The following is a 14,832-nucleotide window of genomic DNA, read 5'->3' as shown; positions in this document are numbered from 1 at the left end:
GCCCGCCATGAGTCACGAGTGCTTTCACCTCCCCGTTCCCCAAGCCCCGCTTTACTCATCTCGTCATCATCGTCGGCTGAGTTATCTTCGGAGTCTTCATCGTCGGAGTCACCACCAGCATCAACAGTGAAGGCAGGCCGTAGAGGTAAAGGTAGATCTAAGAGAGTGAAAAGTAGTGTAGCTAGTAGGGTAAGGGCTGCTAGTGCTGTACGGCAACCTAGGGTCAGTGAGAGTGACCTTGACAGAGATAAGCCTCCCTCACAGCCAACCTCCACCACCACCACCACCACCCGTCCTCCACCGCCACGCCAGGGAATCCTGGACACCTTCGCGTGGATGGAAGGGTCAGATTTTGTCCCCGAAAATCTGGTTTTCGATGAGAGCTCGTCAGGAGTTCAGCCTGCCTTCACTATGGACGAAAATGCTGAGTGTGTCGACTACCTTTTGGCCTTCCTAGATGACGAAGTCATGCAGCACATATGTGATGAGACCAACAGGTACGAATCACAACGTGCTGCTAGTGGTACAGGTGCAGCCAAGATGCAACAGTGGACCATGCTGGGAGTGAAGGAGCTGTATGCGTTCTTTGCCCTCATGCTTCTTATGCCACACTCCAAGAAGCATGAGTTGGAAGAATACTGGTCCATGGACCCCTTACTACCCTCACCGACCTTCAATAAGTACATGGCCAGAGATCGCTTCCGGAACATCATGGGAAACCTGCACTTTGCCGACAATGATGTACCTTCCCAAACCGACCCACTCTGGAAGATCCGGGAGATTCTGAACAGAATGAAGGATAAGTTCATGTCATTCTTCCACCCATTTCAGAAGGTTGTCATTGATGAATCCTTGGTTTTGTTCAGAGGACGTCTTCGGTTTGTTCAGTACATTCCAAGCAAACGCCATCGCTTTGGAATTAAGTTCTTTGTACTGTGCGACTGTAAGACGGGGTACATCCTTGACTTCGTCATATATTCAGCCAGCACTGTCGATCTCGATAAAACTCACCCCCTTGGCTTCTCAGGCTGTGTAGTGAAAGTGCTCCTAGAAAAGTATTTTGGTGGGAATCATGTGCTGTATACAGACAACTACTATACAGCACCGAAACTTGCCAAATACCTTTCTGAGCACGGCATTGGCTCCTGCGGCACTGTGAAAAGTAATCGTGCCAACTTCCCCAAATTCCCAGAGGCGGGAAACTCGCAGCGAAGAGACGTGCACCTACGCAAGTGTGAGAAGATGCTGGCAATAGGGTGGCATGACAAGAGAGTCGTGCACATGCTCACCACCGTACATAAGGGGGAGATAAGAGACATTGGGAAGGTAGACCGTAGGACAGGCGAACCTGTGATGAAACCTGATGCTGTGTTGGACTATAATATCAACATGCGGCTGGTGGACAAGTCCGACATGATGATTGGTGAGATCGACTGCCTCAGGAAGAATACTAGGTGGTACAGGAAAGTTTTTCTGCATCTCATAGATATGACGATGCTGAACGCCTTCATCCTGTACAAGATGAAGGTCAAGCCACCCAAGTCCTTCTCCCTGAGGTTGTTCGCCAGGACTTGTGTCCAGCAGCTGCTGGAAAGATATGGTAGGGTGCAAGCAGCAACTCCAAGGCGCCATCCAGTTACACTTCCCGACCGACTTGAGCAGAGGGCGTATATGGATCGGCACAGACTTGAGCTAATGCCTGCCACAGGGAAAAGGAAGGCTGCGATTCGCAGGTGTCAGGTGTGTGCGCATACCACACGCCGCACACCTGAGCATAAACGCACCTCTTGGCAGTGCGCTGAGTGCCAGGTTCCCCTCTGTGTTACCTGCTTCTTTGATTATCACAGCCAGAAGCAGTTCTAACAGTGCAAGTGTGGAAGCAGAATTATTTGGAAATAATGTGTAAATAATGTGTAAATAGCAGGTGAAAGCAATGGATGTTCAGTTCATATGATTGAACAGTGTATTATAGTTTTATCTTACTGAAAGTGACAGTGAATAACATAGTGTAAGTAAAATAGCAGGGTAAATATTGAAAATAGAATAGAAAATGTAAATAGTAATGTAAGTAATTAGTAATATAAGAATATGAGTACAAATAATTTATGTTATAACAGTGAGAGTGAATCCGTGGCTCTCTACGTATTTTACTGACTGAAAAATTGAATGACTTCAGTGACAACAAACTAATATGACTGAAGGAAACTTATGGAGAAAGACTCCAGATATATATAAGTGTGATATAGTCATAGAAATATAAAGTGTGAGGGATTTTATGAATAATAAATGACAGAGTGCCTAGAGCGAACTAGCGCAAGTGCGACGATCAGACGCGCTCGTAATTTCCATTGCTTTCACAGTGTTTTTTTTTTTAGTATGGATCCCAAACTACTTGAAAATTGTAGAATAGTGTTTACAGTGTTTGTATCTGGCTGTGGTAATCATATTACGGGTTGTCGCGAAGTGTAAAGTGGAGACTTAGTTACCCTACTTCAGAGGTCTCCACAAGTCCTAAGGTAACCGACGAAGGCTCAACAATCATTCCAGGAGAAAGCTGAAGGTATGTGCAATAAGCATATGTAATTTTATTATTCTAGGACTAATAACTGATTTTTGGCAAATATTTTTTGAGAATCTGTCGGAGCCCAAATAACCCCGCGGGACACGCAAGTCACTGGTAAACAAGCCCGCGGTGTAGGGGTTAAAGATGGTTTTTAAACAACGAAAAATTAACAACCACACGTTTTCCATCGTTTGCAATACAGTAAGGTAGGGCACCAGGTCTCCCGACATCCAGATTGGTTAAACACACTTTCATGGCAGCCATCAAATATTCCTGTGACTGAACATTAGCAACAAAAAAATGCATTTTCACACCCTCCAGCGCCACAAATTTTGGATTCTTGCCACTGTGACGCCAGCACCAACACTTTCAGCCTGCTTCCCACACATGTTCAGTGTGTCCACAAGCTGACTGTTACACTTTCGCGACCTTGATAAAGTAACTGATGGAAATGTCATCTTGTGCTTCAAGTGCAGCTGAGGTGGACCGGGTGATGTGGAAGCGGTGTATGAAGGCGTGAACCCAGAATAGCAGGTGAAAAAGGAAAGGCCAAGTGTGACTACCGCAAGGGGATGAAAAAACGCAAGTATGACGACAAGTAAAAAAATAAATCGTGGCTGAAATGGAGGAATTTTCAGGCTTTGTGGAGGAGTAATGGAGGCAAGCTTCAAGCGTGAGGCAAAAAAGTGAATGTGCTGCATCAAAGGGTGCAACAAGAAAGGAGTGGTGGTAATGGAGACAGTGCTGGAGGGAGTGGTGGTGATGGAATCTGCTGGAGGCAATGGTGGTGATGGAGATAGTGTGGAGGCAGTGGTGATGATGGAGACAGTGTTGGAAACAATGGTGGTGATGGAGACTGCTGGAGGCAGTGGTGGTGATGGAGACAATCTTGGAGGCAGTGGTGGTGATGGTGACAGTGTTGGAAACAATGGTGGTGATGGAGACAATCTTGGAGGCGGTGGTGGTGATGGTGAGTGTTGGAGGCAGTGGTGGTGATGGAGACAGTGTTGAAGGCAATGGTTGTGATGAAGACAGTGCTGGAGGAAGTGGTGGTGATGCAGTGCTGGAGGAAGTGGTGGTGATGGAGACAGTTTTGGAGGCAGTGGTGGTGATGGAGACAGTGTTGGAGGCAGTGGAGGTGATGGAGATGGTGTTGGACGCAGTGGTGGTGATGGAGATGGTGTTGGAGGCAGTGGTGGTGATGGAGATGGTGTTGGACGCAGTGGTGGTGAGGGAGACAGTGTTGGAGGCAGTGGTGGTGATGGAGATGGTGTTGCAGGCAGTGGTGTGATGGAGACGGTGTTGGAGGCAGTGGTGGTGATGGAGACGGTGTTGGAGGCAGTGGTGTGATGGAGATGGTGTTGGATGCAGTGGTGGTGAGGGAGACAGTGTTGGAGGCAGTGGTGTGATGGAGACGGTGTTGGAGGCAGTGGTGTGATGGAGACGGTGTTGGAGGCAGTGGTGTGATGGAGATGGTGTTGGAGGCAGTGGTGGTGATGGAGACGGTGTTGGAGGCAGTGGTGTGATGGAGACGGTGTTGGAGGCAGTGGTGTGATGGAGATGGTGTTGGAGGCAGTGGTGTGATGGAGACGGTGTTGGAGGCAGTGGTGTGATGGAGATGGTGTTGGAGGCAGTGGTGTGATGGAGACGGTGTTGGAGGCAGTGGTGGTGATGGAGACGGTGTTGGAGGCAGTGGTGGTGATGGAGACGGTGTTGGACGCAGTGGTGGTGATGGAGATGGTGTTGGAGGCAGTGGTGGTGAGGGAGACAGTGTTGGAGGCAGTGGTGTGATGGAGATGGTGTTGCAGGCAGTGATGGTGATGGAGACAGTGTTGGAGGCAGTGGTGTGATGGAGACGGTGTTGGAGGCAGTGGTGTGATGGAGATGGTGTTGGAGGCAGTGGTGTGATGGAGACAGTGGTGGTGATGGAAACAGTGTTGGAGGAAGTGGTGGAGACAGTGTTGGAGGCAGTGGTGGGACCCACTAGCCCAACCCAAAACCTTGGCTATCCACATACAGTACAAGTCCATTATGGCCTTCACCCTGGTCTTTCTAGTGAGTGTTTTATTTGAATGGGGGGAGTGTGTTGTGTGTTACACACGTAAGTATTATTGCCAATAAATTCTGTACTTAAGTGTATTGTACTCTATTTTTATGATGTTTTTATGTTTTATTGTTAGTTACTTTATGATTTAATGTGTTAACAGCAACATTTCAGGTAACTTTAGGATGTATTTGAAGTAGGAAATACACCAAACAGGTGTGATTTCTTACAGACCTGGTCCCTATTAGCTTATTTCCCATAAGGTCAATGCTAAAACTTTGGCAAAATCAACACTGGCGGCACGTTTGACAGTCCCTCTTAGGAGCCAAACCTGATGCCCTACTGTACTTACATTGGAATATCATTACAGTATTATGATTTTTACGCTTAATATCATCAACCCTGTTACCGTTGTTGGCACAATCAATTACTGTATTCTGACTACCTTCAAATGATAATGTCGGGCAAGGAGAAATCCCAGGAGTCAAAGGCTGATACTGAACCATAATCGTTATTAATTCCTTCATTAAGAAAGGATTCTCCTAAGCTGGATACAACTTTCCGGTGTTACCAAGAATAACACACAAAAGGAGTCCCGGTACTAAAGCAGTTCATGGAGACCGTTTGTTTTTCGCAACCCTTCAGCACCAAAGGCTTCTGCTAAGATAAGTAAATCTGACCAGCATAGCAAGAACAATATAGGTAACAGTATAACATCCTGGTACAGTACTGAAAAAATTAATGGAGACTGTTTATACCCCTTCACTTACAAAAGATTAACCTACTGTAAAAAAAAAAAAAAAAAAAAAAAAAAAAAAAAACTAGTACTTCAGGTGTTAATGCAACATAACCTCACCTTCTCCACAGCATTAATTTGCTGTTGGGGAGTCTGAGGATGAAGCAGCTCCTCATAAGCTTTTTGTACTTCATCTCCAGCTGTGGCTGTAAAAGGTAAAATAAAATCAGAAATGGAAGGGGAAAGGGAATGAATGAAAGAGTGAGAGACCCATGCATCAGGCAGATCTGTCACATTCATTTCCAAGAGGAAGAAAGGCACTTATGATGATGAGGATGACAAAATAATTGATATGAAAGTACACCAGACCCTTACTATAACAGACCAAATGGGGAAAAGCCAGGTCCATTAAAATCGATAGTTTGTTACATCTGAGGGGTCCCCACCTGAGGTGGGATTTCGAACATGTTTGAATATAAATGAGCACAACATATCTAGTGCTAAAAATGTAAACTATACCCATTTTACACTAATTTGACCCATAATTTCATCCTTTTGCAACTTATATCACATTCTTGTCATAGCATTTCTTCATGACTAGTACAGTAATACTGTAGTCTCTTATTACAACTCAGCAATCATAGTATCAAGCTAGGTTGGAGTTCAAAGGGTAGGAAATATGTACAGTCATGGTCATAAACAGGAAACACGTACAGTAGTGGTCATAAATAATCACCTATCATCCAGTACCATGTGCCTCAGGCTGGCTCCTTTATGCACGGCAAGTCACAATGGAGTAAGAGGAACTGAGAGGGAGAGGCCAGAGAGAGAAGGGAAGGTGGGTTGGGGGACAAGCGATGGTGCAGGGGTGGGGTGTGAGAGGGGAGGGAGGGCAGGTAGGGGAGGGAGAATGAAATGCGAAGTGGTGGTCACATTGTTTGTCTATTTTCTTTCATTCGGGGTATGATATAAAGGAGTTAATATTTAGTAGATAATGCTGCATAATACCTTATATAGCAGCATCAGTTAACAAGCTTTAGATAGGTGGTGAAAACAAGGGTTGGCTCGTGACAGAAATATACTGATGTGACAGATCAAACATTATTGTAATATGTAACTAGCTGTTTTTTGTCAGAGGAAAATATCATTCTGAGGTGATGAGAGGGTGCTGGGGTTGTTGAATGGCCATTCAAACCCATACTGGCATAGAGTCCATGCAACAGATTATGAGAGATATTATCATTATATCCACCCATGTGCACAGACATCAGATTTATTTACCTTTTGTGCACAATTATTTTAAATAGCCTTTTCATACAGAGATGCCAAAAAATATACGACATGATGGTGACTGTATACAGGGAGTGTATACCAAGGATGATCATATTTACTGTGGACACAGCCATGTCAAAGACTGTATATGATATTTACTGTAGTCCCAAAATCATTACATGTAAGGACAAAGGATACTTCTTACACAAACACTACAGAAGTCAAAGCCATCCACCATTCTGTGTACGAAGTCAAAATACACGGATAAAATATCCGGCTCGGCACTGTTTTATCTGTCGTGTCAGTTTATTTCTCTCACGAGCCAGCCCTTAAGCTTGTTATCTGACGTCACTATACATGGGGTAATGCAACATTATCTACCAAATATTAACTCCTTCATATCATGCCCTGAATGAAAGAAATAGACAAATAATGTGACCACCACTTTGCATTTCATTCTCCCTCCCCTACCTACCCTCCCTTCCCTCTCTCACCCCATCCCCACACCATCAGTCATCCCCCAACCCACTTTCCCTTCTCTCTCTGGTCCCTACCTCTCAGGTCCTCTTACTCCACTGTGACTTGCCATGCATAAAGGAGCCAGCCTGAGGCACAGGGTACTGGAGGATAGGTGATTATTTATGACCACAACTGTACCGCGACCTCCTGCACCCCATTTAATGGACATTGTTTGTTGTAACTGACCTAGTTTGGTGGGCTTCATGGCATCCGCTAAATCCAATATCCGGCATACCTGGGTCCGTTATACCAAGAGTTAACTTGTATATCTTTTACTGTATCAGTTTTCCTTCATTTTCAATTATATAGGCTCCAACGTGCTTGCATACATCCACCTTAATCATCTAATGGTGGCTCCCCATGCTGCCTGATCTCTGGCAAACTCCCACTTCTGATCCTTATCCCTGAGGTCACACTCCATGACCTTGTCCCAGGTCTTTTTTGGACCACCTCTCACAACCCTACCCCCAGTATTCACACTTTTCACCTTCTGCACCCAACTGTCATCCCCCATCCTCTCCACATGCCCAAACCATCTCAATCTACCCCTCCTCATCACAACACCAGTACACTCCAGTCCCATCCTTCCTCTCAACACTTTTATCATAAACCTACAGCCCCTAGGCCTCTCATTCAAGGATGCATTGCACATCCACCTAATCACTGTCATTTCTGAATGTTTGAGCCTGTGAACATCCTCTTCCTTAACTGTCCAGTTCTCACTACCATAGTATTACACTCCTAACACAAGCCCCATATGAAGATCCCTTAGCATGGAGGGAAAGCCCTCTCAACATCAGGAAAGGCAACAGCTCCCTGAACTTCTTCCAACGACATCTCACTCTAGCCACAGAGCTGGCTCCAGCTCCACCTCCAGCACCTAATATGTCTCCCAAGTAACAAAACTCTTTCACACACTGCTGAGTTTCACCAGCAAAATCATCCTATCATGCCTGACAATGTCCTTGTTTAACTCTTATCAGTCAGGACCTGACCTGAAGACTGCCAGAAGGGACTTAAGTCTACTTACTCTTAAACTTACTCACTGCACATTTAATAGTACAGTATTCCCCTGATTATCTGAAATCATATTCCTGACAAATAACATTACCCAACAAAGCAAAAAGCTGGCTGAATTAAAGCAATAACAGCTCTTTTTGAGGAATGAATCAACAGTGCACCACTAATCATACAGAAATAAACAACAAACTTTGTTACAATACTACAGTATGGTATGTACAGTACAAAATACAGTAGCTGTACATTTTACAGTAAAATACTGTGTTGTGCTGTATGTCATTCATTTAATGCACTCCTGAATGTCTATTTTTTTCAGTAAGAATTCCTGTGCATACAGTATACTGTATCAACAGCACAGTATACAGTAACAGACTGTACCATGACATTTTATTAGGAAAACTATATCTAGGGTTGTTATTTCTATGTTTGGATAGTTTTAATGTACAATATAGAGTTTTTGATCAATCTTTTTCTGTGTCTGTCCTCCTCTCTTCCTATTTCTCACATCTTTCCTGTCACGTTTAATTACTCTTCTTTCATTTTCAGGTGGCTTTACATTGAGTGACAAGCCTAACAGTTTCCTGTACACCAGGAAACCTTTTACAACGCTGGGTGGTAACCATTTAACCAACCCTTACATGTTCCCTATGTGTGAACAAGTGGTTGGCAGAGAGTTACCCTCCCCGTAAAACAACTAACTCAAATGGCCATCCCTTACGGGATTATGGTATCTGGCTATATATATAGACAGATAGATAGATACACCCCCCTGCAGAGGAGGGTTACTGTACTTGTTATTAAGGCATTACACTTCTAATAAGCAGATATCTGTACTCTGTTTCTAAGGGTCCAGGAAACAGAATTTCATTTTGCAAGGTGAAATAAATCTATACACAGAGTGTCTCTCACATGGTTATGAACTGTGTTGACAGCACTGGATAGAAAAAAAAAGCTGAGGTATTCAAAACACCTACACAGTGATATGGCACACAATGTCATAGGTGGAAAAACACCGTCACACAAACAAACACTGTGTCATGCCGAGTCAAAGTGTGCTATAATTATCCTCAACAAGGTGTGTGCATTGAAAAGTGACAAATTATTTATTCTGATAAAGATTACGTGGATGTGCAATGCATCCTTGAATGCAAAGCCTGGGAGGGTTAGGTTTACGATGGAAGAGTTGAGAGGAGGGATGGGGCTGGGTGTATTGGTGTTCTTATGAGGAGAGGTAGATTGAGATGGTATGATCATTTGGAGAGGATGGGTTATGACAAATGGGTGCAGAAAGTGAGAAGTGTGAACACTGGGGGTAGGTCTGCGATAAGCAAACCAAAAAAGCCTTGGAACACAGTTGTAAAGTGTGACATCAAGGATAAGTGACTTTATAGGGAGGCTGCGAGAGATCATGCAGCATGAAAAGCCGCCATTAGGTGACCAAGTCTGATGTATGCAAGCATGTGGGAGCCTTTATATATATACATATATATATATATATATATATATATATATATATATATATATAAACAGTGTGAGGAGTAGAGTGTTTCCAAGGTTGATTGTGGGGCTGTTGTTATCACCCACCTTTAGAAGGCGAAGCAATAATGTTTTTGGCTGCCTCTGTGTGTGTGTGTGTGTGTTCCCATTACATCTCATGAACAACTTGAGCTATCAACATGAAACCTTCAGGGTATCAAGATACTGTATGGTCAAAATCATGGCTGAGTTTGAAAATGAGCACTCAAGGTCAAGGTCAAAGTCATCAAAATGGATGACAAAGGTCAACTTGTTTTTATCATCCGCCTTTAACACCATTATATCTCATGAATGGCTTGAGCTATCAACATGAAACCTTCAGGGTATCAAGATATGGCCAAAATCTTGGATGAGTTCAAAAATGGGCACTCATGGTCAAGGTCACCAAAATGGCTGACAAAGGTCAACGTTTTTATCACACGCCTTTAGCACCAGTATATCTCGTGAACGGCTTATCAACATCAAATCTTCAGGGTATCAAGATATAACCTAAATCCTGGACTTGGCCAACAGCATATTCTGGCTGGCGATTAGCAATCAGCTTCTGAATGCTTTTCTTTCACTGTTGCTGTTGTTTCTTAACCTCAGTTCATCTAATCAGGCAGCCCCATCAACCACAAGTAAGCAACTATCCTTATGGGGTTGTCCTATAGGTTCTCTACACTGTTAATGTTGTATCTGCACCTTAGTGTAGCATGTGCTGTACAGTGCTCTGCTATGTGTGTGTTGTGTGGGCCTATTCTGCAAGTTGGGCACATGTCATCTGTAATTCCACCCATCCCAAAACATACATACCTGAGGACTCATTTCTGGCACTGATCCACCCTCTGATACTGTTGAATCCACTTCAGTAACCAGTGCTATGTGATTTATGTTGCATTTGTCATATCAGCTGTTCTGATTTAACCATTTCATTCAACACCTAATGTGTATATAGGTCAAATTAATATCTGAGATAGTGTATCAAATGTACCTGACAGTCCTTGAAATGAACTTGAATTTTTACAGTACACAGACTGTATAACATTTTTATTGGATCTACTGGGTCTCCTGACACCGGATGTAGCACCATGGTCCCCACTACCTCCACCAAACATAATTCTGGTGAACAGATGTGTGGTCCACCTCACAAATAACTTTCTTAACGGGCACATACTTTTAGTTTGGTTTCCTCTTCCACTATGTGGATCCTACCCACCACTAAAGTACATTACCATCATACTGTATTCTATCTATCGCCAGACGCCTCAATCCCGTTCGGGGTGGCCACAAACAAATCGCCTCCACGTCGCCGTCCCCTGCCATTTCACTGCCCTGCTCCCAACTCACACCCCCCTCTTTCATATACCTCTCCACCCCATACTGTATTGCAACAGAATAATGATAAATGATGAAATGTACGAATTTCCACTGGCCATTCAGCTAACAATTTATCCTTTTTGTTCTTTCTTTTCTTATTTCTGGATTGTACCCTTTCATTTCAATTGAAGGAGGAGGAATATACAAAGGAAAGCAAACAGCAACAGACCTTATGGTCCTTTCAAGGCTACTTGTTACAGAGTTGACTTTGACAAAGAGATCTAATTCTACAAGCTGAAGGATAAAGATAGTAAAGCAAGAAGGCTCCCCCCACCTCTAAACCCTACAGTTAAAACTGGCAGGAAAAAATGAGACAGTCCACCATGCAGCATGAAAAAACTGACAGGGAAATTTCATAGGAAAGATTGAAAAGGAGAAGTTACATTTAATACAGTACTTTATCTATAGGCTACCAGTCTGAATACTCAAATAAATAAATAACTACGGCATGACATTATGTGCAGGTATGTCGAGTTAACGGGGTATCTGTAGACACAATGTGGAAACTGCACAGTGTGGATGTTCAGGAGTGGTGCAGCAGCTTTGCCTGGTGCTTTCAAAGTAGGCATCAGTCAATGAGGCCCCAGCTCCATTCACTCCACTGTGACAAGGAACTTTCCCATGCAGGACAAGTACACAAATTACCTCCTGAAGCACAGAACCCTGGTACATTTTAAAAAATCCCAATGGTGGTCCCTTAACTAACAGTGACCCTCAGTGACACACAGCCCATCACAGATCGAAAGTAAGAGTAGTGACTGTTAACTTAGGACTATCTATGCAGATCCTAGCCTGTGAGTATATTACGTTATTTGCATTTAATAAACTGTAAAGTGCATAATGACGTGATGCAACACTATGTACCGGTATGTTAAGTTTATGGGAAATCTTGTAGACAGGAGGGGAATGAACATAAACGTAGCTCCGTTCACTCCACTGTGACAGGGAACTTTCCCATGCGGGACAAGCACACAACTTGCCTCCTGAAGCAGTGACCCCTCATACATTAAAAAAAATCCTGATAGTGGTCACTTAACTAACAGAGACCCTCAGTGATCCACAGCCCATCACAGGTTGAAAGTAAGAGTAGTGACCGTTAACTCAGGGCTATCTGTGTAGATCCTAGTCTGTGCTTATACTACTTTAACTGCATTTAATAAATTGATAAATATATAATGACATGACACAATGCTATGTACTGTACTAGTATGTTAAGTCTACGGGTTGTCTTGTAGACAGGAGGTGCATGAACTTACTCGTACCTGGTAAAAGCAATTTATTCGGACAGAAATAGTCAGCTGAGGATTCTTGTGCAAGTACTTATCTATTTTGCTTTCAGATGTCTTAACTGAAATACGTTCACGGTACCTAAGGGTAATCTGTTCCAGATATTTATGACTCTGTTGAAAATATTTTGCTTCATGGGATTAGAAATGCTTTCCCATAATTTTGCAGCCATTAGTCCTGGTCTGATTCAACCAGCCTAATTCAAAACATATATTCATGTCCAATAAAACAATAGCGATGATATCCAGGGGTGGTGGCAGTACTGTCAAAAATGAGGGAGTGTGGCCATGCACAGTTTGCCACAACGGCGTGGGATGTAATTCCATCTTGTGCGGTGTTTGTGATAAATAGGTGCACAAGAGATATGGTGGTATCGGAGGCAGACTGAGATAATGCTGATTTTATGTGTGCGATGTGTCGGGGAGAACAGGTGGAGATTGTCAGGCATGAAAGGATTGAATATGCTGGTGAATCTCTTGAGTGTGTGGAAGAGTTTTGTTACTTGGGAGACATGTTGTGTGCTAGAGGTGGGGCTGGAGCTAGCTCTGTGGCTAGGGTGAGAAGTGGTTGGAAGAAGTTCAGGGAGCTGTTGCTTCTCCTGACATTGAGAAGACTCTCCCTACGTGCTAAGGGGTCCTTGTATGCAGCATGTGTTAAGAGTGTAATGCTGTATGGTTGTGAGACCTGGGCAGTAAAGGAGGAGGATATTCACAGGCTCAAACGTACAGAAATGACAATGATTAGGTGGATGTGTAGTGCATCCTTGTGTGCAAGGTCTGGGGGGGCTGGGTTTACGATGGAAGAGTTGAGAGGTAGGATGGGACGGGAGTGTATTGGTGTTGTGATGAGGAGAGGTAGATTGAGATGGTTTGGGCATGTGCAGAGGATGGGGGAGGATAATTAGGTGAGGAAGGTGAGAAGTGTTAATATTGGTGGTGGGGTTATGAAGGGTAGACCAAGAAAGACATGGGACGAGGTCATTAAGTGTGACCTCAGGGTTAAGGGACTGAACAGGGAGGTTGCAATAGATCATGCAGCATGGAAAGCCACAATAAGGTGACCAAGGTCTACGCATGCAAGCATGTTCGAGCCTTTAAAAACGAAACGACATGAAACGAAGTTGTCATATTCCTTCATGATTTTGAAAACTTCAATAAGGCCACCAATTAACCTGTGTTTTGTTAGGCTAAATAATTTAAGTTCTTCAAGGTATTCGTCACATGGTTTGCTTCTCAATCATGGTATCATATTGTGATTCTTCGCTGTATTTTTTCTAATTTTTCTATGTCCCTTCTGTAGTATGGAGACCAGACCTGCACACAATACTCGAGACAGGGAAACATCAGCAAGCTGTACAAGGCAAGTATGACTTTTTCCAATTTAAACTTGAAAATTTTTCCAATAAAACCCACCTCCTTGTTTGCAATTTTAACCACCTCGGTGCTCTGCTTACTCGGTTTTAGGTCATTTGATATTTTCACACCAAGATCTTTTTCACTGTGTGTACCTGATAACTGAGTATTGTTCATTTTGATATTCGCATGGACGCTGTTATTTCCAATATGGAGTACTTTGCATTTTCCTATGTCGAAGGTCATCTGCCATTTTTCTGTCCAGCTTGCCAAAGTATTAAGGTCATTTTGTAATTGCTGCCACTGTAACACTGCAGCTGTTTTACTGGTTATTTTAGTATCGTCTGTATATCAGGATATTTTACAATTTAAAGTCTCATCTATGTCATTTAAATACAGTGGGGCACCAATTTTCGCGCCTAATTGGGTCCAAAAATAATGCGCGAAAGTGGAATTAGCGAAAGTTGGGGCATTGTCTTTATGGCAAATAGGCTAATTGGTTCCCCGTTATCCTAAAGTAACATCAGATTTTCATTTTCACTTGCAATACAGTACATCAAATCACTATTGTACATTGCATTGTGAGATACAAACAATAAAAACTGTACAGTACACATTATATGAGGAGAAACATACCACAGAGACCAGGTTGAGGTTTCTTCACTCCAACACGATACTCTCTTTTAGCCTTGGCCTTTCCTCCCGACTTTGAATGTCCCGGCCACTTTTTATCACCACCACTGCCTCCCGGCCCTCCCCCCACACCGCCAGGCTCTCCCCCCACACCACCAGGCCCTTTCCCCACACTACCAGGTATAGTAGAGGCCATTGAACCGTGAGAATCCAACACAATGGAGCTAGCACGCTCGTACACAATGGCGGGAATGGGTGGACAGAGTGTTGACATGACGTCATTCAAGATGGCGGTGGGTTGCGGGCGGGCGGTGCAGGAAATTCAAAGTTCAAAATATTGTCCCAAACCCAAAATTTGTGCGCGAAAATCAATTTTTTTTCAAGCGAAAGTGGAAGTTAGGGAATATTTGGTGCATGCCGCGAAAGTGGATTCCGCAAATCCTGCTGTAGCGAAAGTTGGTGCACTACTGTAGATAACAAAAAGTATCAGCCCAAGTACTGACCCCTGGGG

At 43.6% G+C, this 14,832-nt stretch overlaps 1 protein-coding gene across 1 annotated transcript in view; it reads right to left on the bottom strand.

Moving 5' to 3' along the window:
• Window positions 1–14,832, bottom strand: part of LOC145392692 (tRNA (32-2'-O)-methyltransferase regulator THADA-like) — a 165,673-nt gene that overhangs the window by 139,813 nt on the left and 11,028 nt on the right. Inside the window, exon 2 of the mRNA XM_080266997.1 lies at window positions 5,464–5,549. Within this exon, the coding sequence (XP_080123123.1) occupies window positions 5,464–5,549 (86 nt within the window). The remainder of the gene's footprint in view (window positions 1–5,463; window positions 5,550–14,832) is intronic.

Source organism: Coenobita brevimanus, chromosome 23 (assembly GCF_032717465.1).
Source record: "Coenobita brevimanus isolate Jiangsu-jjx chromosome 23, ASM3271746v2, whole genome shotgun sequence".
In the NCBI taxonomy this organism is placed as follows: domain Eukaryota; kingdom Metazoa; phylum Arthropoda; class Malacostraca; order Decapoda; family Coenobitidae; genus Coenobita; species Coenobita brevimanus.
This window is presented reverse-complemented; position numbering and strand designations above follow the sequence as displayed.